At 52.3% G+C, this 26,894-nt stretch overlaps 1 protein-coding gene across 2 annotated transcripts; it reads right to left on the bottom strand.

Moving 5' to 3' along the window:
- Positions 1–2,181: 2,181 nt before the first annotated feature.
- TRIM29 (tripartite motif containing 29) lies at positions 2,182–26,685 on the bottom strand (the record flags this gene model as incomplete). Of its 2 annotated transcripts, XM_080930020.1 has the most annotated exons (10): positions 2,182–3,036; positions 5,517–5,593; positions 7,018–7,116; positions 8,403–8,498; positions 10,855–10,947; positions 13,041–13,139; positions 15,478–15,676; positions 17,127–17,360; positions 18,252–18,347; positions 25,882–26,685. In XM_080930020.1, 10 exons carry the CDS (start codon positions 26,683–26,685, stop codon positions 2,974–2,976), a joined length of 1,860 nt encoding a protein of 619 aa, XP_080786146.1. In that variant the 3' UTR covers positions 2,182–2,973. The 2 variants fall into 2 exon arrangements, with proteins under 2 accessions (XP_080786146.1, XP_080786147.1); XM_080930021.1 differs by lacking the exon at positions 7,018–7,116.
- Positions 26,686–26,894: the final 209 nt, after the last annotated feature.

Here is a 26,894-nt window from a genome sequence, read left to right as displayed (position 1 = left end):
CAGCTGGAGCTTCCTACTGGGATAGCCCATGTCTTACCCATCTGCTAACAGGCACTCGGGTCACCCGGAACCTCCTACAACGCAGACCTGCTCTGGGTCTGAGATGAACCCAAAGTGACCAGAGCTCTGCTTCTGTTCTCTCCCTTCCGGAAGGGCACTTCCTGTGTCCTGGGACTGGAAACCAGTCTCTCAGAAGGAGGTGTCCTGGGAGCTGGGAGAGAAGCTTCCATGGTTGCTTTATAATCACAGCTGTGGCAATGAGATTGATGGGGGAGGGGATACGCTCAGTGATGTTGCCACCTGGGTTCCAGCAGACGGTCCAGGGCCTGAGACCCTGGTGACTCTCCTTTGCCTCATACCTCTGTACTGTAGGTGGCAGTCCTTCTAAGGACCCAACAGACACCCCCACCACCATAACATTTCCCCCTGGAGAATTCTGGCTCCTCCTCTCCCATTCCCTGCTCTGTAGTGGAAAGTGAGAACAGGAGCCCCCAACCCCACCCCCCAAGACTGGGATCCTCTAGGGCCAGCATTGTTCTCAGAGTCTGGGCATCTCAGCTCCAAAACATGGGTCCTAGAAAAGGCTGATGAACCTCATAGCATTAAAGTACCCAACTGCTGGGCACTCCTTGGGGGAAAAAAAACCCAAGAAGCAAGATTGGGGCCTAGGGAGCGGCAGCCAAGTACAGGAAACTTGGTTTACTCAGCTCTCGGCTCTAGTGGGTGACCACCAAGGGGATCAGAACATGATAGAAGGTCCCTCAGCAGGGCTCTCCACAGGAGCCTGTGACCCCTGCCTTTCCTGAGCCTTTGGAGTCCCTCCCCCTTATCCTCTTTCCATACTTTCTTCTGGTTCTCAGGGGCTTGGGAGGGCTGGCTATTGAGATCTGAGAGCTCCTCTGAGCCCATATGCAGGGGAGGGGGGGGGATCATGTGGCTGCTCCAGATGCATGAGCTGATGCTGATTTAGATTCCTTTCAGTGTGTAGTGTGTGGTGTGGTGGATGCCCCATCTCTATCAGCATTTTGACAGCCTGGGGTAGGAGGGGGAATAAGGACCATGAGAATAAAGATGTACAATGTCCTGGCTCCATCGGGGGAAAGCTTGTCAAGTTTGTACTCTCTCTATCACACCATGCTTCTGTCTGATTTGATCACCTCTTCCAGGAAGTCCTCCCTGACTATCCTCTAGGCTTATCTGAGGTCCTAGGGATTTGGATAGTGTCATCCCCTACCTCTGTACTCCAAGCCCAGAATGGTGCTGTCCCTTAGGAGGCAGCCTCTGTTATGGCCTCTGCCACCCAAGGCCCTTACATGGAGAAAGTCCTTGGGTCACGCCTCTGGTCCACCTCTACCACAGGGCTCAAGTCACAAACTCAAAGCATCTATGGAAGACCTTAGGGTAGCATTTCTCAACCTGGAAGTCATGATCTCTTGGGGGTTCAAATGACCCTTTCATAAGGGTCACCTAAGACCGTTGGAAGTCACAAATATTTGTGTTATGATTCATAACAGTAACAAAATTACAGTTATGAGCTAGTAATGAAAATAATTTTGTGGCGGGGCAGGGTCACCACAACATGAGATGCTGTATTAAAGGGTCAAGGGTCGCAGCACTCGGAAGGCTGAGAACCACGGCTCTAAGGAGTGCTCTCGGGATGCTCAAGAGCTCCCTAGACCTGTCTTCTGTGTTCAGTGCTAATGGAAGAAAGGGAGCCTCGGAAAGCTGCAGGCTTCTTTCCTCAGAGACCCAGACTAGACCGAAAGGCAGCATGTTTTCAAGATACACTAAGAGAATATCTGTGGGGATGGTGCGCGCCTTTAATCCCAGCACTTGGGAGGCAGGGGGATCTGAGTTCGAGGTCAGCCTGGTCTACAGAGTGAGTCCCAGGACAGCCAGGGCTACACAGAGAAACCCTGTCTTGAAAAACAAAACAAAACAAAACAAAAGAAGTAACAGGGGAAAGGAGGGGGAAAGGGAGAGGGAAGGCTAACAGTGGCCCCTTGTGACCCTGAGGGAAAATCCACTCAGGACTAGAGAAGTAAAGAGACAAATGGTTTATTTAGGGAGGGGGAAGCCCAAGCCAAAAGTACCCCTCCCCACCCCTGCAAGCTGACCCATGAGCCCCCATCAGCCCAGAGCGGGAGACAAGCTCCCAACACCCAGTGCTGTTCCTGATTTGGCTCTCTCAAAGCCCAGTGACATGTGACATGGATGGAGGCTGACTCTCCATATCTGGGTGGCACCTCTTAAGTGACCACTCTGACAAGCCCTCCTGCTGCCTTTACTATCAAGAGCACCAGATTCCCGTATTCGTGAAGGTCTACAGGCAAATTCTCACGAGTGGACTGTGGAGCATCCGGGGAACTGTTCTTCCAAGCAACGGCCGAGAAATGTCTAGGCTGCAATCCTCTCGCCAGATAGGATAGCCTATTCCCTGGCTTTGCAGCCTCAAAGAGGACATGGCAGAGCCTCTCCGCTGGACCAGGAAAAAGCCAAGATGCTGAGAGCGTCCCCTAGGGCGTGGCTAAGGTCAGTTATACTGTTGTAAGAGAACACACAGGGCCCATCTCCTCCTAACAAGCTCAGGCCACCAATACAATGTGAGCCCAAGAGATGGGAGCGAAGAGACTGCCTTAACTAGGCACCTAGTGGAGAGAAATGGTCACCAAGCGTGACATGGCCGAGCCTTGCAGGTGCACAGACTGGCACTGTGTGGGCCTGGTGTATGAGCAAAGAGTCCACCTGTCTCACACCCCTGTGGTAGGTAATCTGGCCTCACACATAGAAGTCACAGTGAGTGTATGCCACCAAGCAGAAAAGGGAGAGGAGGAAGCTAGGATGCCCTGGTAGGGCTGTCAGAGGCTGTGGGAGGACAGAGTGGGGCTGGGCTCCTGCCCATGCGGAAGCACAGCAGGCTTGGAAAGCAGGAGCCACAGGAGGATGGGGTAGTGGAGTTCCACGATGCTGAACTCAGGGCGCCTCGTTGGATCCGATGCCCCTGCCTTTGTTGACATAGAATGGCCGGTAGTGAGACTGTGGGGGACAGAGGAGATATTAGGGTAAGCCAGGTGTTCGCTGAACCCCCGAGCCAGCCCACCCAGCCTAGACTCTGAAGCAGCCTGCAAGATCTACCGGGAGGTGGCTGGTGATATCATAACTTCCAGCTCCAAATTCTAGAGTCTGTTCCTGCCACTTAGCTTGGGCATCATCCCCCACCACCGCCAAGATCCCCCTGGTGTCACCACAGCCACCGTGTGCTATAGCATTTTGTGTTCTACAAAACTACACAGCACCATGCCAAGGGCTTGCCGTCGACAGACTCAATTAGGTTTTACAACCATCCAATTAAACAGGCAACTATGATCACAGCCATGTTATAAGTAAGCAAAACCAGGGCACGGAGAGGCTGGGCAACTTGCCCAAGTCACCAGTCAGTGAACAGGGGGAGCAGGAGGAGAGAGACCCAGAGGTTGGACTCCAAACCCCATCAACCCCTGCACCACTCCACTTCCTGGTATTTTTCGTGCGTCTCAGGCACTTCACATGTTGGCTTAAGCTCTCTGCTGATTTTCCCTGACAGATGGGTACCAAAAGCTCCTCCCTCCACTGTGCTCCCTCTCCACCATCCATAATCGTGGAGTTTCAGCCTCTCTGGACAGAGCCGTCCTGACCTCCTCTATGAATCATATCATACAGCAATTGTAGAGAACTCAGCCCCTTCTCCCTTCTTTCTAACGCCCACTGAGAAGTCAGTCCCCTAAGCTGGCATAGAGGAGCAAAATGGAGGGTCAACATTTTGCTGGCCTACAAGCACTGCTGGCCTCTGGGGAGGGACCCTGGAATCAACTTTGTCCCTCAAGTGGGTCAGGCACAGAGCTACTCTGGGCCTCCCTGAAGCCCCCGACACTCTTGAATTGTAGGAATCAGGCCTAGGAAAGGCCATAATAGGAGGATCTTCAGCCCAGACTTGGGCTAAACCATTGATTCACAGAAGACAGAAACTAAGGCCCAAGAAGGAAAACAAGGCAGGGACACAGATAAAGTCACCAGGCTGTTCTAGTAGAGCCTGCAGCCAGGTCTCTCTAGCCCACAAGTCCTTTCCAGGGTCCCAAAGCAGTCCTGGGGTAAGGTGGATGGGTAAGAACTTTTCTCTCAGAAAGGCTGTGTCAATAGCATAAAAGATCGCAGGTCAGTGAACAATGTTGCTGTCTGAGAGGCGGGGCGGAAGCTGAGTGTGGTGTCATTTCCATCCCTCTCGAATTAGGGTCCCCATATGTGAGAGTCAGAAGGACTATGAGATCACCCAAGCTGCAGAATTTGCATTAGAAATGGGAAAACTGAGGTATGGAAGATCAACTCACACAGATCACATAGGAAGCTGGTGTTGGCTGGAACCTAGGCACCGGGCTGCCTGACTCCGGGACCTCACACTACACTGGCCTCCATCACTAGGTGCCACAGTAGGACAGTACAGCCCTGTCCTGCCTTCCCTGTGGGGACTCGATGGGAAACAGGAAGGTGCACAGTAGGGAGAGGAACCACTCCCTCCCATTATCTCTTTCCCACAGTCCTGCTGCTCCAGTGCCCTTGGGCCCAGCTCTGCATTATCCGCAATCACTTGGCTCCTCTCACCCACAAATTAAAGACTTTTTCCAATTAAACCAGCCACAGCCGCCCTTTGTAGAACAGAGCAAATCCTGTGCTCTGACCTCAAAATGCAAAAGCAACAGAAGCGAGGGCTCTGACCCCCATCTCAACAAAACCCTGATGCTACCTGCGTGGTGACAGTGGATGGCCCTCTCAGAACCTAATAAACCTTTGGGAGGGAAGCACCAGGGGAGATGGAGGCTCCATGGTGACAGTCTCTGATCACTGCTCTTCCGGGCAAGGATAAGACATGTCCCGTCTGCAGGGAATTGGCAGGGGTGATGGTGCTGGAGGGGTCACCATCGAGTTATAAGAATAAAGAGTCTTAAAAAGGGTGTGTGGTTCTGAAGTGCCACCAGGTGGTCTGGATCCCTTGGCCACACCCACATCCAGTGCTGCTTTTTAATAACCCCAGTTTAGGATTATTAGAGAATAAATCCTGAATATATCCTTCTAGTTTTCCAGCCCCCCATACGCTTCGCCATCACCCTTAACGGCCTATATGCTGTCAGAGACGAAAAGTAGCCCTGGGAGTGAAACCCGTCTCTAGGATGTCCGTCCAGTGGACTATTTCACAATCATATACCTCTTGGAGACCAAGCCACCATTGATCCCCAGTGATCACTTGCAAATACAAACATAGGACGCCCATGCTGTGACTGAGATCAAAGGCAATGTGCATTTAATCAGGTCCCCGGCCTGTAAGTCCGTTTCTCTGTCTTTGCTACAACCAGGTGCATGGGTCATTGCTGCCTCCCATGCTCCCGGCAAGGCCCAGAAATATCACTCTCTTCACACAGACTCTGAAAGGCTACACAGTTGCCAGGTCCCTGTTTTTGGCAACCCTCCCGGAGCACCTTACTCACCAGTAGAGTTTGCTTGCCAGATTTCCAAGTCTGAGGCTGGGCCTTGGGAACTTGACTCCGGAGGAGTGAGGGATAGCCTGGGAAGACCAAATGGTTCAGTTAGGAGGAGCTATGGCTGGCAATCGGGGAGCCCCATAGACGTAGCAGCTTAGAGGACTGCCCCAAGGTGACCCCCAAGCATCATCTAGCCAAAGACCAAGTTCAGCCACCTGCAGAGGTGTACAGCAGCTAGGGCGGTGCGGATGCCAACTGGAAATCCTGGGAGGGGAAGGAAGGAGGCAGCAAGGCAGACAGAAGGAGGAGGAACCAGACAGACAGGAGGAGGAGCCAGCCAGACAGGAGGAGGAGCCAGCCAGATGGATGAGGCCAGACAGCAGGAAAATGTCTCCCAGTCTTGTCTGCTGCTAGGATCACCACCCAGTGGCCCAGAGGGCTTACTACCCATTAACCTATCCCTTTGCCAGAGTCCAGAGCAGCCATTCAGTCAGCAGTCCCTGCCAACGCTGCCCAGAAGAAGGAACTCCTGGCACCGCTCTGCTAGGAGTGTCTAGATAATGTTTCTCATTGATTGAGCTCCACTTGTGCCAAGGATCATGTGAGTGTCTGCCCCTCGCTTGGTCCTTTCTTTTAGCTCAGCAGTTTGCTTGAGTCACATGAAAGCAAGGAGCTATCAGGACTGGAAACCAAGGCTTGCCAGACTCCAAACCCATCATCCAACTCCTTTTACCTGGCTCTGATTGTCTCAGATCTCACCAGCAGCAGACCAGAAACCTGCAGAAGGGCAGCCATTTGCCACCATGACTGTCACTCAAGGCTAAGGCAGCAAGCCCAAGGTTCCAGCAGGAGGCTCTCAGCTTGGTGAGAAGGTGTTAGCTAGGGTGAACCTGCCTGCTTCCCTGCCCTCCTTCTCAGCCCAGAGACCTCTGTAAAGGAGAGCTTAAGTGTGTGGCAATGCTCAGCGGCAGGGTAGATTGCCCATGACTTGGAGAACAAGAGGTTAACAGGGTCAGTATTTGGCAGCCACTGTCCAGCGAGACTGTGGCTACATGGGGTGGACCCTACCACCTGCAAAACTTCCCACTGAAGTGAGCAAGAATCCCTGAGGCTATCCCTGCACCTCGTGTGGAAGCTACAGGGGAAAGAAGATTCTTTGGGTCCTGGGTAACGATGAAAACTGGAAATTGAGACCGCACCTCTCTCTTTCCAGAAAGAAAAACCCATACCAGCTGTAAGAGCTAAGGGGTGGCCCAGGAGATCGGCCTCAGCAACAGACAGAAGTCCAGAGAGAGAGTCAGGATGGTGGAGGCAGGGGACATGCATCTGCGTGTGTGTGTGTGTGTGTGTGTGTGTGTGTGTGTGTGTGTCTGTGTGTGTGCGTGCGTGCGTGTAGCTCTGAGGAATAGGGACCAGAACGCCCTAGAAGTGGCAGAGATCTCCCACAGCATGGCCCACCTGCCCTACTATGGCAGAGGAAGGGGAGGGATGGGAAGCAGGCAGGTACCGGGATTGTTTTTAAACAGCCCACTGCGGTCCAGTGGCTTGGAAAACTCTGCAGTGGCCTGTCCCAAGGTTGTGAACTGAAAGGGGGCTCTCTCAGTGCCTGCTGGGAGAGAGAGAGGTGTTAGCGGCATGAGTATAGGCTTCCAGGAGGCTGAGGCTCTAACACCTCACTAGGGCACTATGTTCCCCCTGGTCTACAGGACAGACCTGGGAGCTGAGGCTGGCCCTGCCTGCCTGTGAGTCTGGCAGAGGGTGTGGGGAAGGGGTTCTTAGAACTGCAGGCTATCCTGGCACACAGGGCAACCTGGCTATGCCATTCCTATTCAGCTTGAAGGTGAACTCACTGTAAGTGAGAAGCCCTTCCAAAGAGGGCCTCAGGAGGAGGCTGTATGCAGTCTGTTGGGAAATGTCTGAGCCCAGGCTAAGAGCTGTTACCCTCTGCACTGTGTGACCTTCGGGCTAAGCTTGAGCAAGGAGCAGGTAAGCACCTGCTGAGAGCCAGCATGCCCAGGAGTCCCACAGTGTGCCAAGTCTGGCCCAGATACTGGACTTCCCCAGGGTCTCATAGCAGGGACCCCCTATTCCTTCTCTTGCTAGTAGCCCCAGCACCCTGTCCTTGATACAGGTTATACCCTATTCTGAACTGGACCACATGGTGATAAAACCACTCCAGAGGCCACTGTTTGCTGTAGAGGAGGGAAGGTTCAGGAAGGGGTGGTGTCCCAGACAACTCCTTTCCCTCTCCATCCCAAGGGACAAGCCTCTCATCTGGAATGTTTGGGTGTAGTGGGAGGTGGAATCCCTCCTCATCAGAGCTGCCTCTCAGCCCTAGAGGGAGAGAGAGGAGAGCCCTGATCACAGGGCTAGGAGATATAGGCCATTCAGCCAGCTCAGCACCCCCCCCCCAGGAATACTGTAGATAGGTGGGGGCCAAGTAGAGGAAAAGAGAGTTAGACCTGAAAGGCCTGATCTCAGCCCCACCCAAAATGGGATGCTACAAGATGGCTGTACAGGAAGTTGGAGCTGCTACAAGACCTGGGGTCTAGTTAGCTGCTAGGAATCACTGGATAAAGAGTTAAGTCAACTCCATAGCCAAGATACTGGGAAGGTAGCCCAGAAGAAGGGTCTGGGCCAGGGGATAGGGATGCAGGGGTGGGGTCCTCTCCTGCTGTCCCAGCCCGTCTTTAGGACCCATTATGTGTGCCACACCTAAGAAACATTGCTATAGCCCAGCCTCCTCCTCCCTTGCCTTGGGATGCATCAAACGCCCAGTTTCCATCTAGGTTGGTACCCTCACCTCCAGAGCGTGAGGGAGGAATGAGCCAGAGAAGGAACAGAGACTCAAGCAGGGCTGGAAGCAAAGCAAGGAGCAGGAAGTGAGCTCACCTTTCAGGGAGAAGGAGGAGTTGCCTTGCACACTGGGCATGTCCTCAGAGTTCTGAACAGTGGACGAGTACTCCCAGACCCTGGAGGTATAGTTGCCTGGCAGGACAGAGAAGTCATGTCAAACCCAGGCGGGCTAGCACAGAGAAGGACCAGGACATGATCAATCAAACCCTTGACTCTTGGTCCCTTGGCTACCTCCAAGGTCATGATGTCACTATGCCTACATCACCTGTCACCAGTCTTTTGTGCTATGGAAGGTATATAAAGAATAGGTGTGCTCCTGAAGACCACCGTCCTGAGAATAAGATGATGATGTACTCTTTAGTATGTCTCGTGGGGTACAGAGTAGCCTGTGCTCCAGTATGGAAGACATCAGGAAGATACCTCTGTGTTCTTTTCATCCACATTTACATGGGGCCCCAAGAATTGAACTCATGTAACCAGGTGTACACGGCAAGTGCCTTTACCCACTAAGCCATCTGGTCAGCTCCTGTTCTCAGAATAAGGGGCAAGCTCTTAACACAGCCCATACCTGCTCCCCAGTCTCTCCTACTTCATGGCACCCCAGCCAAGCTATGACTTCACTTCTTCTAACGAGAGCTTTACTCTTGCCAAAATGGTTCTTTGCTTAGGACATGCCCTTGCTCCCCATCCTCAGCAAATTTACAAAGGCAGGTCTCCTTGTCACCTCTCCCAAGTTCCCTGAGTGCCTCCACCTGCTCCCTCCTGTCACCATGACCTGCCTGGACCCTGGGTTATGGTTGGCCATTGAATTATTCATCTCCTGTGATGCTGAGAATATGTTTGTTTATCCCTACATCAAACTGATGCCTACCAGAGCCTTCTTTCTAGAACACACTCACTGCATGTTTGATGGACATGTGTGTTAATAAACGAACAAATAAATACCCACACATCCTATCACTTGGGGTCAGAGAGAGTTGACAGAATGCCTGACATCCTCTTTGTGGGGGTGAACAGGCTTACAGAGAGCTATGCACAAGGAGGTTTCTGTGGTGTCGAGGAAGAGGACATAGGGAGAAACAGCAGGGCACCAAGATGACATTGGCATTCCCACTAATGGGGCATGCTCCTCAAGTTCTTTCTTCCTCAGCAGCAGAGAGCCTTGGGTACCTTCTAAGTCAGGCCCCCTCTGCAACAGTGGCCACTAGCCCATGTGTTCCTCTTCTCCCTGAAGGGTGAGCTGAGGGAAATAGGGCAAGTAGCCACTCTGAATTTGGACTTGGGGACCTCTTTCAGCAAGTGTCAGCAGATCCATGCACTGGCCACGAAATAGTTAAAGTGAACTGTCTTGCTGGGTGTGGCCACAGTTGTAAACCTTTTGTTGTGTTATGGAGGTGGGAGAGAGGTAGGGGATGGTGGGTGTGCAAGCACATAGTACCAAAGTCTTAGTCACTTTTTCACATTGTTTTTGGGACAGGGTCTTTTGTAAACCCGGAGCTTGCTTACTTGGTTAGGTTGACTTGTGACCTATGAATCCCCTATTTCCCTGGCAATGAGATAGATAACAAGCTCACAGAGCCACGCCCAGCTTTTGCACGTGAGTGATGGGAGTCAAACTCAGGTCCTTGTGATTGTGTGGCAAATACTTTACCAACAGAGGTAGCCTGTCAGCCGTGAACCTTAACGACCAGAAAAGAGGCCAGCATCGTCCTCTCCACCAGATGGCAGTGCGGTGACCATCCAGTTTTCAGGGGTTTGCTCTTTACTAAGGGGTCACCTAGGGCTGTCTCTGGGTTGGGAGTGCCTAGCCGAACTTGTCCATTGCTCTCTGTGCATGGCAGATAGTAGCCAAGAGCTTTGACACAAAATAGGACTCCCCAAAACGTGCTTTATGAGCACACGGTCCTGACCTGGAGCTGCGTCCTCCATGAAGAATGAAATCCTGTGTTTGACACTTCCCCCGGGAATGGCACCCACTCCCCCACACCCAGTTCAGTATAAGGGGCTGCCTCTGAGATTTCCAGATACACAGGGTCGGGTCTGCCTTTTCGACCCATTTGCATCTTAGATAAATTATTTCATCCATTGAACGACAAGTGTAGAAGTGAGCTCAGGTCTGTGGGCCTTCAGTCCTGATACTTGCTAGGAGAGGCCACCCACAGCTAACCTCAAGGTAGAACCTCACCCCATTTCCCCCATCTCATGCTTCAGGGATAAGAAGAGCAAGCGGCCTGGGGATTTTTAAAGATACCGAGTCTCAGTAGCTCCTCCCCAACCTAACTGATGACATCATGTGGTTCTGCATGAGCCAGGAAAAGCCCCTGCCCCTCTCAGCTCAGGAGACCTACCCTGCACCTGCTTCCTACACTTGTCTAACACTGGGTAGTCAAGACACTGAGTCTATGGCCCAACCCTGACACCGCCATCCCACATTCCCACCTGCACACCTGCGCTGCCCCTGTCTACTGTAAGCTGAGTCCCCTCCTACCTTTTGTGCCGTACAGATTGTTGAAATTCTTCTGGTTGGTCTCCTTGGAGAGGCGGCTGGGTGAGGATGGCTGGTAGGATGTCCGGCCCCCACCTGTGGGGCAGAGACAGCATTCCAGAAACGTGCGCCTGACTCAACTCGGGGCCTGTGGACTCTGACTTGCTTAGTATCCTAAACATCTCCCCGAGAGCCCACTGGAGTATTCTATTAGGAACAGTCCCTGGGTCTAGCCTGAGGTACTCCCAAAACTTGTCACCCAGATGGGGACCCTTTAGAAAGCAGGGGGGACACTATTGGCCAGCGTCCCCAGAGCACTAGAATTCTGGGTGCTGTGGGTATGGTAGGATGCTCAGTCACCCTACTTAGGAGCTTTGAGAGCAGGAGGCTGACAAGCCAACACTCCTGAGCTAGTGCCCGTGTGAACTGGACAGCAGAGACTGGGATCTGGGGTCAGAGGAAGAGAGACATGACAACAGTAGGGGCAGAAGCTTTGTGTCCTCACCCAATGACATAGCCTCCTACAAAGACTAATGAACACAGCCTGTGGCTTCTCGCTGTCCTCTACATTGTGTTCCTACACAGCCCCGGGTCAGGGCCCTCCTATTGTTTCTACCCCTCTAGACACCATACACCCAACCCACTGCTGACTCACCCAGCCCTGCACTCTCTGTCCATCCTTTTCCATCACAGACCTGCCCTGTGCACTGGGCAGGGAACCCCTCCTTCCTGAGCCTGGGAACTAATTTCTCCAAGGGAGGAGGTCATAGTCATAGTCACTCTAAGCTTCCAGGCTCAGACTGGTAGCCTTTGGTGGCCCTGTTTCTCTGACCCTCTTAAGGTCTGGGCAGCTCCTCCCAAGCCTCTCCTCTACCCTGAGCCTGGGAGTTGTAGGTGTCCTGCCCATCCTGTCCCCGCAGGGCAGGGACACCAGAGGAACCTGTTTCTGCCACCTGTGGATGTCACAACTGACTCACAGGGCCAGAATCCGAGCCAGAAAAGCTCCTAGTTCTGGGGACTGACTGCCTGTCTTCACACAGAAGGACACAGGCCAGAGGGGACAGCGACTGGCTTTAGGCTGATTCAGCCTTGGCATTCTCAGAGATCTGTTGTAGGAGGTTACACTCCCTACACCTGATGGTCAGCAAAGGGGACACTCCGTCCCTGGGTCTCCCTTATGCAGGGAGAATCAAGCAGAAGCCAGTGAACTTTGGACCACACCATCAATGGGGTTCAGACAGTGTCATCTGGCGAGCCCTTAACCAAGCAGGGCTAGGAACAGAGAGACCAGGCTGGTGTGGGGCAGACAGGATTTAGGGCGAGAGAAGCTGGGGATCTGGCCAGTGTTGTTTGTCCTTTCATGGAACTGGCTCAGAGCAGAGCTCTGGGCAGAGAGGGGACAGGACTGATGTCAGCACCTGGTTCACCCCAGGAATGTCAGAGGGGAAATCCTAGCACCTCTCTGCTGCCTAGAACCTTCCAGAATGTCTGGGTGTTGTCAATGAAAGGTGGGGTGCAGAACTTCCTGATGAGCTCACTTCTCCCAATCCCTAGTCTTGCGGATTTATCTGTCAGTAACTTCTCAGAGCCTCTGGCAAATGCCTTCCAAGATCTTCCCCCTTCCTACTCCACCCTTCATTCTCAGCACCCCCACTTTGCTCTAGGCTCCCTGGCTCCCACATGCATCTGCACACCCCCTCTACCCTGAGTCGTGGCCTGGGACACCCATCCTTATAGTAACAAGCACTCTGGTGCTTTGTTGCTGGCCTCTAAGAATGTTCCAGACTGTTCTGAACCAAGGACAGGCAGACCCTGGCCTAGAACCCACCAGGCTGTCCCCCTGGAGGGTAGGCTAAGAAGGCAGGTGACTCAAGGGGAAAATGCAGAGGGACAGACTGGCCCTACAGGCAGCAGCCCCGCCCAGGGCTCACTTCTTGCAACTGGTCCTGCCAGAGGAGAATCTGGAAGATACTCTGAAGGACAGAGGCTACAACAGGAGTGACAGGGTTGCTTTTAGGGACAGATGTATCTAAGGAGCAAAGTACTGGATAACCCGTCACCAAACCAGGACACATCATCCTCGAGTGAATGGAAACACCAGTGCAGGGGCCAGACACGCTGAGTTATGCCCAGGAAGAAGCTGTCTGAGCGGGGCTTTGGACCACCACCATTGGTAACACTTTCCTCACCCTTGGGCGTGAGGTACATGGAGTATCTCTTCATGGTGTCGGGTGTGCTCCACTCGTTCCCATAGCTTGTGTAGCTGTTCATGAAACGATGGTCACTACCTGGAAGAGAGGGCGGATCAGCAGAGGGAGAGAAGGGGAAGAGGGGCTGGCCCACAGGTAGAGTCAAACCCTCAGAGACCATAGCGACACTATGTCCACAGCCACTCTGCTTCTCCAGTGAGCTACTTTCCTGTCACACCATCTCCTAGCGAAGGATACTGTGTGTGTGGTAGAGACTCATTTCTTATTTGGTCCTTACATTAACTCTTGGGTAGAGGTGAACGTTCCCGTGTCACAGAAAAGGAAATCAAGGCTGGGGATGGGGTAGTGGTTTGTCCCTGGAGATAGGACAATCAAGAGATTTGATCCCTGACTCCACTTCAGTCCCAGCCACTGCTGGTGGCATCGGGCAGTGGACTGGGGTTCTCACTTGGCCTCTGTGGTCCAGGGAGCCACTCAGCTGTGTAGGCTAAGCTGCACACAGCTGCAGACTCTCAAACCCCAGCCCTGTCTCTTGGTGTCTAACTCTATCCTTACCCTCTACCCCTCTCCTGTTCCTTACTATTTCCTGACTGCTGTTTCCTCCAGCCCCCCCCCCCACTCTCTCGGGTAAGGAGTAAATGGCTCAGACCTATCCTTCATCTCTATCACCTCACCAGCATCTAGCAGCATCTGGGTATCCAGTAGACTAAAGGTATTTGTCCAGCCCTGGTCCCACTAAACCAAGGATCTTTGAAGGTGGCCTGGTGCCCCTGAGCCCTGGGCTTGGGATGATGAAATGCAACCCTGGTCTGGTAGGCAAGTCATCCTCAGGGACCAGCAAATGGTCACCTCAAGGTGTGACTCAAATGCTACCCATCCTTTATCTCCTATAACAGATACCATCCAGCCAACAGTCAACAGTGACAAGAACATGACATTGGCAAAGGAGGCTTCCCCCTGGGCCTGAGGCACAGGTGCAGAGCAGCTGAGTCAGCACGCCCAGCCTTGCTCCTGGCTACCACCACACTACACACCTTACATAGGACGCTGGGCCACACCTGCACAGAGACTGCAGCAGGAATCATCATGACCTAGAAATGGGACAGCGAACCACCAGGAGGCTGGGTGGTTCCTACAAGGATCACAGGCTACCCTACCCTAGCTCGACTGTCCTCTCACATCGGCCCAAACCATACCCGGGGGGTCTCCCGCAAGGTTTGCCCCACAGAGACTATGGTGGTCCTTCCTTAAACCCTGCTGCTGCTGTCAACAGTGGTGGTGACTCCATTTAAGATGAGAAGCCCAACAGTATGTCCTCCCCATCCGCTGGGGGTCCTTTGAAAGGCTGCTTCTATAAATAACAACCTGGACGTCTGCAAGATGCAACACCCTGCCAGGGAGTGGAGAAAGGCCAAGGAAGGAAAGAACTTGGCATGATGCCCACATCCAGGGGAGCCCTCAATCACACCAGCTGTCACCATCCCCATTAGGACCATGGCTATGGTCATTAGGAAAAGGCTGTCAGGATCTGAGTGCCATTCTAAGCCAAATGATTGTCTTGCTAAAATGGCTCATCTGTCCTTAGGTGTGATTGAATGCCCCCTGCCCTTCTTTCACAAGCACACCATGTGGTATAATGCATGTGTGGTTCCCTAGCACACTCCTAGCCCTTCTTCTCCGGGAAGAATGATGTGCTACACCTGGAGACCAGACAGAATCGTTCCCATTGGTGCTGATGGCTCCAAAGCCTAATCAAGCTCCTTCTGAAGATCTTGCACTGGACCTGAGTCATCAGGGCTTGGCCTTGGTGAAAGTAGCCAGGCTTCAGGCCCTAAAGGGATCGGGATTGGGTGGGATAGGGCTTAGCAGGGCAGTTCCTCAGGTTAAGAGGCTTTCTGTGAGATAATTCAGGTGACCACTACAGGGGAAAAGCATGACGCAGAGAAGGGTTGATCTCAGCACCAGTGAGTCAGAGAGACACGCCAAGTCCCATCACCTCCAACCCACCACCAGGCCAGGTTTAGCCTGTGGGCTTAACACTACTCATCACAACCATGGTGACAGGCCTCCCTCCAAGCCCAGATGTAATTCTGGGTTACCTCTGAAGCCTGCAACCCATCCACTCAAAGCCAGTCCATTCAAGCAACAACAGTATGCAGCTACCAGATTAGAGCTGACAGTCAGATGGAGGGAGACTGGAATGAAGCCAGCCCTTGACTTCAGTGAATGGTCCAAGAGGAGGCAAGTGTACAGCGGTTCCCAGAATCTCTCCGTTCTAGAGACCCCTTGTAATAGCTGCCACTTCAATCCCTCAACCCAAGTCTGAATGTCTGATGGATGACTGAATGGGGACCATGAGGATTCAGCTAGGGTTTGACTGAGAAACACACTCCACCTTAGACAAAGGAGGACCTACCATTTTCCATATGGTTCCTCTCTATGAAGTTGCGGCTCAAATCAGCCTTGCACATCTTCTCGACATGGCGCATGCACACATTGAGCAAGTCGTCCTTGCAGTTGCCAAGTGACTGTCCCAGCCCCTCTCCCTCCAGCAGGACATGGTAGGTGGGCAGAGGTGGAGGGAGAGAGTAATTGCTCATCAATGCACCAAATTCCTACCAAGAAAGAAAAGCAGACGTTAACTTTGACCATCTTTGTGAGTTACGGGGAGCTTGGTCTTCAAGGGAACCCTCGGTATAGCTGGGGACTGTGCTGAGAGCCAGAAGGGTATGAGTTCTAGGATCAGCTCTGAGTCAGCTAAAATCAGCCTTAACCAAATTAGCATTCAGATGAGAGCCTCCATGGCTCCCACCACTGATGCGTATGTCACATCTGTACTCGGGAAGCTGAGAAAGTGACACAGACCGTGCAGACTTTAGGGCAGGTGAGGAGGTGCATTAAATACTAGAACAGTGCATGTATTTCCATCCCGACAGGCTTACTCAATCCTCCCTCCATCCTTCTGTGGTTCTCACACATCCCTTCTCCGTCTCCGAACCATCCCTCCTCCTCGAGTCCTAAGCAGCCTGCAAAACCCTTTCCAAACTGCACCTCCTCTACTAAGTTGCCCTTAAATTGCTCCAGCCAGGCCAGCCCTTCTCTGAATTTCCGTAGGCACTTATCTCCTGAGCCACATGCTTTATCATTTAATTACACACTTTTCCATATTGTTCTCTAATTGTACACGTCTTATCTTCCCAGTTGGATTGCAGCTGCTTGGGGGCAGAAACCATGTCTTATACTTCTCTATTCACCTGATAGAGTCCTGCGTGCCCAGGAGCATCAAAACATTCTAGCAGACAGAGAGATGGATGCATGAATACCTAAACAGACTAGATCAAAGATAACAAATACGAAACGCTCTCATGCCACTCCTCCCTTTTCCAAAGCAGGCATTACTAATTAATCACAGAACTCTAGAGCACCACTGGTATATAGCAATTGAACTTGGTACAAGGTGACATTTGCGTACCATCCTTTTGAGTAGTAGAGAGGGTAGACTAGATAGAAAATTAGATAGACAAAAGAATTGGTAGTGAATGGATGGATAAGTAGTAGATAGGTGGGGAGTGAGTAGTGAGTGGAGGGGTAGATAGTGGGTTGGTTGGTAGTGAGTGGAGGGGTAGATGAGTAATGAATGGATGGGTGCTAGGTGGGTAAATTGGTAGGCACGGAATGAGATAATGGATGGATGATGGATGGGTGGGTGGGTGGGTGGGTGGGTGGATGGGTGGGTGGATGGATAGTGTATGGGTAACGGGTGGGTAGATGGATAGATGAATGAACAGTGACCAGATAAATAATGGGTGAATAAATTGTTGGCGAGTGAATGGGTAGTGAATAAATGCGTAGAAGTGTAAAGATGAATGAATTGATTGACCATGGGTAGATGGGTAGGTAGTGATTGGATAAGGAATGAGTGGATATGTGGATAGATGGATGGATAGTGGGTCAACGGGCAGTGAGTAAGTGGGTAATCGTATGTGGATGGGTAATGAATGAGGGTCAGAGAAGCTGGATGGCATGAGCAATGGAACTGAAGATTTGAATGGTGGCATCTGCTACCTGCAGAAACAGCACGGAGTCACTGATGCTGTGCAGCTGCTCCCGGGTCTGCTTGTCCTCATGCAGCACCTTGGCCCTCTCATCCAGAGCATCCACGATCACCTTCACTTGGTCCACAGCATCCTGTTCCCGCTGCTCCAGTGCAGCCCTTACTTCCTCCTTCTGCTTCTCCAGGTCCCTCACCAGGTCCCTGAAGTTCTGTTCCAGGATCGCCTTCTCATTGGTGGTAAAGCTCTAGGTCCAGAATCAGAGGAGGGTGGAGGAAGAATTCCATTAAGGAAAAAAAAAAAAATCCTAGGTTTACAACAGACTCGGAGAGTCCCAGGGCCCTGACTTGACAAGCCTACTTGTCTACAAATCTCATTTAAAGGCACCATTGAGTGGTGCCTTACTGCTTTAGGTGGATTGCTTTGTTATTGTTGTTGCTTGAGACAGGATTACAAGTGAACTAGGCTAGCCTCAGACTTCTTATGTAGTCAAGGTTGGCCTTGAGCTTTTGGTCCTCCTACCTCTACCCACTGAGTGCTCAGACTACAGGTGTGTGTCACCACATCTGTCTACAGGTGTTTCTTATGACCTACTCTTCCTTATTTACTGTGGCTCTGTCCTGGGGTTGGGTCAACATAAGCCACTATTCCATGCCCGAGTGACTTTCTACAAGCTCCCACAGTCTCCCACAAGTCAGGGAATGCTTACTAAAACCCCAACTAAAGCAAACATTATTTGGAAAGTAAATCAGTGTCTGTTCCTGAGGCCAGGCTCCACAGTCAGTAACTTTAGACAGGTTAGCAATCATCCAATTCACAGCAGACATACTGCTTACCATGCTGGCCCAAGTAGAAAAGACTGTGTTTAGTAGCTGGGCAGTCTGGTGGGCAGGGCAGCCATTAAGTGACATTGGAAGATACATGGAGGAACTGCTCTAGGGTCTTTGTTTGCTGGCTCAGGTGATGGGAAAAATCCCACCTAAAGGCCTAGGCTGAGAAAGAAAGGGGGTGGGAGGAGCCTAAACTCAGAAGTACGGCTATCACCATGGGCCAAAGCCTGGGGCAGCAGCGCAGGTCTGCCTTCTCCCAAGCAACACAGGCAAGTGAGGGCACATCTGGGGAGCCTTGGGCTGCTCACCTTGATCCGGTCTTTCTCCTTTTGCCACTTCTCGGCTTCGTCTTCAATCTCAATGATCTTCAGCTGCAGCTGCTCCTTCTGCAGTGACAGCTCAGTCTGTAGGCAAAGTGTAGAGGTTGACATTGTCAGGAGCAGAGAGAGGTGGGAGAGACAAAAACCAGAGACCCAGGCTGGTGATTCACCATGGCGCAAACTCGGGCACATTCAACATTCATCTGCAGAGCCCTTCACTCAGCTAATGTTCTCTGTACCTCAGATCTGCTGGGCTCTGTGCTAGTGGCCAAGAGTCCAGCAATGTATCCAATACCACACTTCCGTGTTAATGTACCACTATCACTGAGCAGCTTGACTGTGCCCTTATAGGGGCCAAGCCTCCTAGATGCTTCCCACCTAACCTGAAAGCCTCTGGCTCTTTTCAGTGGGTCTGGACCATTGGTGAAAAAGAGGATCTGGACTCAACCCAGTTTGGTAGAGCCCTGCCCAGGGAGTGTCTTGTAGCAGAAACCCCATGCAGCGTTTCTGTGGCATGACGCAGGCCTTGTGTTGCAAGCAGGAGCCGGGGTAGCCGCCGGCTCAGACTCCGTCTAGGCAGGCACAGCTGTAAACCTGTTTATAAGAAAGGGAGCGTATCTGCAGTGTAGGCAAGACGGGAACGCTCCCCCAGGCTCCCTGAAAGAAAAAAACTACAGGGTGAGGCCAGGCAGGGGAGGAGAGGACCTGAGACCCCCTGTTCTGAAGCTCACACACCGTCTGACCCTGTGGTGGGCTGCAAGAAGCTCTAACAGGAGAGCAATGAGACATCAGGATTACCTTCACCCTTGGCTTCCATGTGGGAAAAAGTCCTCTGAGTAGTAACTGAGGCACATTGAGGCTATTCAATGAATCTAGGGCACCTCTGTTTTTTTCCCGGGCCTCCCTTGGGCTCCCAAAGCCCTGTCCAGCTTGGAAGATAAAGGGGGTAATCCTTCAAAGAGGTCTTGCATGACTCATAGCTCCCCAGACCCACTTGGGTTCCAAAACAGACTCTCACCCCTCTCTCTAGCCATCTCCCTGAGGAACCTACAAGAACACCCTGGCTAAAGTGAAGAAATCACAAACCAGGAACGAGCTCTTTTGGCAAGGAGGCATGAGCAGCTGGGCCTGCAGCATCAACAGTTGCTTTTGAACAGACCACGGAACTCAGGAGTTTCTATGGGGTGCCAGAGGCTGAAGCTGAGACAAAGCCCCGGGAGGCCCCGCTGCAATCCCCAGAGCTTGGCTTCTAATGATAAATAGGTTCCCACTGGCCTTTTAAAAATGGTGTCCAGAGGTGGAAAACAGGGACTCAGGAACCACAGAGACCCCCAGACAGAAAGTTCTGCTTCCATGGCCTGCCAACCACCACCGCACTCACAGGTTCTCCAGGCAAAAAGAGTCTAAGATGTTCTCAGCAAGCACTGTCCCACTGCCAACATCTAAAAACCCCACAGCATGGAAAATGCCATCACCAGAGAAGAAGCCAGGCTTTCAGGAAGAAATGAGGGTGAGGATTTGGCTGGGTCTTTGGAACAAAGCTTGGGAGAAGACACAGTAGCGGGAGGGGGGAGAGAACAAAGAGAGTAAGAGGGCAAAAAGTCAAAGTGCCTAGGAAAACAACAGTTGGCTGAGCCAATGATCTAAAGACCCGAAGGTGGTCCAGGCCTGAGCAGCAGCTCTGTAACCTGAAGAATAGCATAGATGAGGTGAGATAAGGGGTGTGTGTCCCAGCAACTCTCCCATCCCTAAGGAATTCCTAGAGAAGACCAGGGTCCAAGTACAGCAGGAGGCCTTCCATCTTCTACAGCTGAACCTTTTGAATCAGCTCACCGAGGCTCATGCATAAGAATCTAAGATTGAAACCCTTAACCGCCACCCACGGGCAGGCTGTGTGGTCTTACTAAGTTCCTTCATCCCATCTGTGCTGTGGAGGAAAAACCCAGGCACCTGTACCCACTACAGAGGGTATAGGAGAGATAGAGATCACCGAGCGAAGCTCTCAGACAGCACCTAGCACAGAGGAAACAATGACTGAGTAATGTCCCCATGGCCACTTCTCTGTGGCACCTCCCGGGCGGGGCAAGGCAGTAGACAGCAAGTAGGGGTAGCAGATGACTGAGACTAGTACATGGCGCCCGATGGGGTCCAGGTGTGGTGTGGACACAGTCACAATACTGAAGGAAGACTGAGGGGTGGACAGTGGCTGGGACACCACACTTAAAAGTGTGGAGGACTCTGGGGAAGCAGGAAAGAGGGAGAAAAGACTAAGGACAGAAGCCCTGGTAGTGGAAGATGGACGCCATAATTGAGAGCATTGGTTACAAGAGGCACCCATCAAAAGCTGGATGCTCGGCCCACAGCTGGATAAAGGCTCTTCCTAGGAGAATAATTTGGTTAGCCAAGAGGAAGAAATGGGGGACTGAGTTCAAGGGATAAAGTCCAATGAAGTTTAGGCAGTGAAGCATTTAAGCTAAGAACAAAGAGAGATCAGCTCCCGGGGGTCTTCTACTTTATGAAAGACAGGGAGGGAAAGAGGAGGGCAGGGGCCATCTGAGGTCTGCAGAGGAGAGTGGAGGTGTTGCCCAGTCACCCATGTTGTCAGGAGGAGATGACCAGCCTGGGCACATGCAAGGGCAGGATCAGAAGTGGAGACAAGCTGTCTGCATCAGTGGGCGGCAGAATGGGTCAAGACAGAGGAGAGAGACTGGCCCTCCTCTTCTCAAAGGCTCTAAAGATGTCGGACATGGGCTGGGAGAGGCCGGGTACCCACACCACAGTCAGCAAGACCAGACCTCCAGGACACAGTGTATTTCTGGGGCTGGAAGTAGCGTCACAGTAATGGTCCCTTCTCTTATCTAGGAGGAATCCTGCCCCATTGAGGATAGGTGTTAGGGTCAGATCTCTAGGGATGTGACTCTGATCTTCTTGGTGCTTCTCAGGTTTGTTTTCTTCTGCATAGAAAATAACAACAGGATGTCCATAGACATGACTATAGAAAAGAGAAAAAGGCATTGGGCTATTGAGCATCTCCTATAAGCCAAAGACCCGGTGGAGGTCAGTGGTGTTACTCACACATTGCAGAAGCAGCAGCCAAGACCTAGAGGGGCTACAGTAGCTGCTCTGTGTGTACACACTGAGAAAGAGTTGTGAAGCCAAATTGCAATCCCAGGGCCCACTTCTTATTCCGTGGCCTTCAGAAGCACCTCTCAGGTAGAAGTTCAACCATTCCTAAGACACAGACCCTGTCTTCCTCCTTGAAGCTGGTGACGTTCAGCAATTCTCCCTTTCTACAGCATACCAATGTGCCTGTACACACACACACACACACACACACACACACACACACACACACACACACACACACACACACGGGCTCCCTTCTAGTTCCCTTCCCCCTCCCCCAGATGACTGACAGGCTTCAGCTCCCTAGGGCTCCACTCCTCCCCATTCCTCCCTCCTGGCTTCCTCCCACTCCTTGCTTCTTTCCCCACACCCTGCCCAGGCCTGTCCCTAAATGCTTCCTTTGTTCCGTTCTCCCACACTGTCTGGGGCCTCTCCTCTGTGACGGCTAGGATGGCCCTCATTCGGGTCTCCCAACACTAAAAAATTCTTGTGCCCTTGAGCGAGTAGAAGCCCCCTGAGAGTACAGGGATGGCAGATCCTGTACTACTTCAGTCTAGACTGACCACCAAGTGTAGACATAGTCAAGCACTAGACAGGTGAACCATCAGGGCCCCGGGAAAGAAGAACCTGGCCGACCAAGATGTTCTGTCAGCCTGGATTAACTGCATGGGCCCTGGGCTGTGACATTTCCCAAATGAGCCAGTTAATTGCCAAATTTGTACTCTCAGACACATAGTAATTACCTGGATAAGAATCTGAAATGCTGAATAGATTTCATATTTCTATGCTCACATGTCAAATGTCCCTATATCTGTCCCTCGGCTTCACTGAGGGTCCCCTCTCACTCCCTCTGCTTTCTCCTTCCTCGGGTCAAGGGATAGTGTCAGCTAAAGTTCTAGGCTTTGTCCTGGCATCTGCAGACAGTTGAGGAGCCCTACCACTGTCACTACTGGTCCCTTAGCTTCGTTTCCCCTGTGGCGAATCGAGCTTCATTCCTCCGCCCAGCTATACATTAGAATCCATGTGAACCAGAATGCCCTAGAACAAAGACTGGGATTCTATGTTTACCAAGTGACCCCAGCCTGTAGCCCGATGTTTGGAGGCCCTTGGATCACAGGAAGACTCTTCCAATCCTGCTGGGAAAAGAGGTTTGAAGCGGTAGAGAGAAACCCACCTTACCCCACCTCCACATTCTATCCCTGGCTTTTGTGTGAATCTCTGCATCACAGACCCTGCTTCCCATTTTTAACCATAGAAATGTTGAACTCTGGCCCATACAAGCTCCATAGAGACTGGATCACCAACCACCTGCCTGCTTCTCACTTTCCAATCATTAATTGATTCCTCTCATCGTCCAACTGACCACGCCCCTGTTGCACACCTAGACCCTGAAAATGACCAGCAAGATTCTAGGCACCCCAGCTTTTAGTCCGGCTCCTCTTCCTAAATCTCAGTCCCCACCATCTGCCTAAGGAGCTTTCCTCCCCAAACCAGCACAGCAAGAAACCTAAGGACCAGTGGCTGCATTAGCCTCGTACTCCAGTGGCTCAGCCTTGCTCAGAGAATTGGGCAAGAAGATAAGAAATCAAGCCACAGGGCAAAGTAAGAGAACTGAGGCAAATGAGGATGTCTAGAATGTGAACAGGTCTCTTAGTATGAGCCCCTTAGGGCAGCACCCCAGTTTAGATGTCATCAGTGCATGCCAACGATGTCAACCTAGAGACCAGGTTGAATGTACCTTAAAATAGGGCCACCTAGAGCAGGCAGCTGTAGCTGGAGGGACTTGAAATGGTTAGGGAGGACAATGGATAAATAGAATGCTCATGTTCCTCTTCCTCTTACCTCTTAACATAGTCTGAGAAAACCCGGAGGTATAAACTAGACTGGTGAGCGTCTATGGGACCACTCGGGACATTGAGAGTAGAAAGGGAAACACTAAGGTCCACTAGAGGAAAGGGCCACCACCATTATGTGGCACAACATATAATCTTTTCTCCAGCACAGCCTGTGCTCCAAGTCTGTACATAGGATGGAGGTCCAGGAGATGAGTCCCCATGGCCAATGGGTGTCATCTTCAGCTTTGTGCAACTAATCTAGACATTGCCTAACGACCTCACCTGGCCTCACCAGCAGGCTTGCAGAGCTGGTTCTGCCTGCTTTCTTGCACGAAGGCATGTGGGAGCTGGTGTTTGAGTTTGGTTTGGATGCCTTCAGAAGAAGCCAGAATTGAAACTCTGCTTCAGCCCAATCCATCAAACCACCTCCCCGATTCTGGGTCAAAGTCCCCCTAGGTCCAACATCCCATAATAGCAGGCCCCAGACAGACTGCTTCGGTGCTGTCTTCTGGATGCTCAGTCCCACTCCTCTCTGTCTATCCTTGGGTTGCAAGAGCACAGAGAGGTGAGCTGTTACCCCGGGTTACCCCAAGTTCCCACCATAGCAACCACTCCAGTATCCCACTCCCGCCCAAAGTGATCTGAAATATCACAAGAAGACTTGGGCACATCTTTCTCCAGCGAGAATACAGAGCCGGGTTTCATCCTTTCCTTGGGTGTGTCCCCCCACCCCGTATGTGGGGTGAACCGAAGACCGTGAGACTTTGAATGCTCCATTAAGCCTGGTATTCTCCTTCTGCAATTTCGTGTTTATGTTTCTGCAGAGCTGGAAGGATGTCCCATCCTGTCTGTCTAGCTGAGACTCTGCTTCTCTACCAAGCCCTCAAAGTCAAGGACTCTCTGAGCCCTACAGCAGCCCCTGGCTGAGAATAGCAAACTCGAAGCTCTTGTGTCTCCAGGCCAGGAAGCCCACACCTTCCTGCACTCTAGAACCAGCCCTTCTGCAGACACTCCCAGTGGGACCAACGTTTGCCCAGAAAAGAGGCCAGTGTGTACACCAGGCTCTCAGTGGAAGTCAGACCTGAAACCTTTGCTTTCTGTGCCCGCTTTGTCCCCCTGCTCACTCCAGAGTCCTCGGAGACTTTTCTAAAACTCCTGGGGCTTCGCAGAGAAATGTGGAACCAGTCTAGGCCGGTGGCTGTCAACCTTCCTAATGCAGTTCCTCAAGTTGTAGTGACCCCCAACTGTAAAATTATTTTCCTTGCTGCTTCATAACTGAAATTTTGCTACTGCTACAAATCATAACGTAAATATTTTTGAAGATAGAGATCGCCAAGAGGATCTGACCCACAGGTTGAGAGCTGCTGGTCTAGCCTATCGCTCAGTTTCACATGGGAGGGGAGGGGACTTAGTCACTGTCTTACAGCTCGTGACTGGCAACCTCCTAATACCAGGTCTCAGACTAGCTCCCGGTGCCTTCTGTGCTGAATTCCCAAGCACAGCCCCTAAGAATGGGTTTCATGATCCCTCTCTGTGTCTCCCATCCTGAAGCTAAAAGCCAGGCTGGAGCCAGGGGACACAAGTGACAGAGGACACTGGGGCCAGGGAATAGGAGAAGCTGAGGATACCTTTGGGAGCCAAATGAATTTCTAGAGAGGATGTGGGAGTCTGCTCCCACCTGTGACTCAGAACCCGCTGCCCACGGGTAGGGACAAGAGGCACAGGGTGGCCAGCAAGTATCTACTCATGAAGCTAGGTAAGGAGGGGTCCCTTGGGTTACAGAAGCTGACAAGAAAGTAAAGCCCCTGCACTGCCCATCAGGAAGGCCACATGCTGCTGGGTGAGTGAGCTCAGGAAGGGACAAGGCCAGCGGCCACAGCTGGGCCTTAACCCAGAAAACCTTCCCCAGGTGCACCACATCCACAAGTCTCCACTTGCCTCCGCTCCTCCCCGTGGAAGTGCCGCCTAATCACACACAGGGAATTCACACAAACACACTTACATAGCCCATACATAAATATGGGCAGACACCCACACTCGCCGACACCCGCGTGCGTATAAAACACACATTTACATCCACCCACCCACACATGATCTCGCTCCAAAGCTGTCCACCCACAGGCACAGACCTGTCTTCGGGAGCCACACAAACAAAGGGCACAGGGCCCAGCTAAGAGCAGAGTAAGCCGGTGGGGGCGGGGTGGGGCTGAGGGGAGTGGCTCCCAGTTAAAGCAGAGCAAGGGGCTGCTGGACTTGGAACTAGCAGAAAGGGTACTCGGAGCCCTCAAGTTCTCTCAGAGTCTCCTCCCTGCCTTAGCATCACACGTGAGGAGAGAGAGACAGAGACAGAGACAGAGACAGAGACTGGTCAGCCAAGCAGAGTTCTAGGAGAGAGCTTCTCATCCTCCAGTTTTACACTCTAGCCTGATCAGATTCATCTCGTGAGCTTAGCCTAGCTTCTCATCTTCCGTATGCTATGGGATGCCCCTCTCATAAGATCGTTAGAAGTTAGAAAGTGACTTCTGACCCCCCCCATGGTGGAGGTGAAGAGAAGGAAGAAATGTTTTCTAAAATCAGAGCACCATCAAGACTGAAGTCCCCAGTGAGGGTCAAGGTGGGAGGGGTAAGGGAAGGCAGCGAGGGGCCTAGCAAGTCACCTCCTTCTCGGCCTTGGCCTCCTCCACTGTCACAGTGCTGTGGTTCTTGTGCTCCTGGAACATGCAGAGGTAACAGATGCAGGTCTGGTCGGTCTGGCAGAAGAGCTCCATGGTTTTGCCATGCAGGGGACATTTTCGGGCCTCGAAGTCCCGGATGGGCTCAAGTAGCTGGTGGTCGCGGAAGGCAGCGCCCTCCAGGTGGGGCTTCAGATGCAGGTCACAGAAGGAAGCCTGGCACACCAGGCAGGACTTGACAGCCTTCTGCTTGTTGCCGATGCAGGAGTCGCACAGCACCTCCTCGGAGCCCGACTTGGCCCGCAGCAGGGGGCTGGAGTCAGCCCTGGGGTAGCTGTTCCTGCGGACCTCCGCTGGCTCTACGATAGTCACCGTGGGTTTGCGGGGCTCAGAGAAGATGGACTTTCGCAGCTCCCCCTTCTCTGCAAAGGTCACAGGAGGTTTCTTGGAAGCCCCCAACTGGAGCCCCGAATAAGGGGACCTCCGGCCTTCCGCAGAGTCCATGCTGAAGTAACTGGAACCTTTGTCGTCTACTGACTCCACGAACTGAATAATAGGCCTGCGCCACTCGTTGCTGGAAAATAGGCCACTCTTCCCCTCCCCTGACTTCAGGGCACTGCCCAGGGTCTTGCCCTCTGTCACCTCCCCACTGTGCCCGTTGGTTGTCTTGGCGTCCTTACTGTCTGATTTAGTGCCATTCTCTAGGCTGCCGTTGGGACCTGGTGGGCTACGGGCGTCCCTGGCTTCCGGGCTGGCCCCATTGCTCCTGGAGGCATCGGCACCTTCCATGACTGGTCACTTGCTAGCCTGTTTCTGCTGGTTGGGGTCTCGTGGCAGGTGACTTGAGCGGGTGTCTCAGGCACGGAGTGGGGCTAGCAGCAAGAACCCAGGGACACACCTGTGGGGGAAGAAGGTGGGGCAGGAGGAGGAGGAGCCAAAGGAGGAGCAACCTGACAAAACGGGCCCAGGGAGACAGGCGGAGCAGAGTGGCTAATTAC

Source organism: Micromys minutus (assembly GCF_963924665.1).
Source record: "Micromys minutus genome assembly, chromosome: 16".
In the NCBI taxonomy this organism is placed as follows: domain Eukaryota; kingdom Metazoa; phylum Chordata; class Mammalia; order Rodentia; family Muridae; genus Micromys; species Micromys minutus.
The sequence above is the reverse complement of the archived record's forward strand: the minus strand, read 5'-3'. Positions and strand labels throughout refer to the sequence as shown.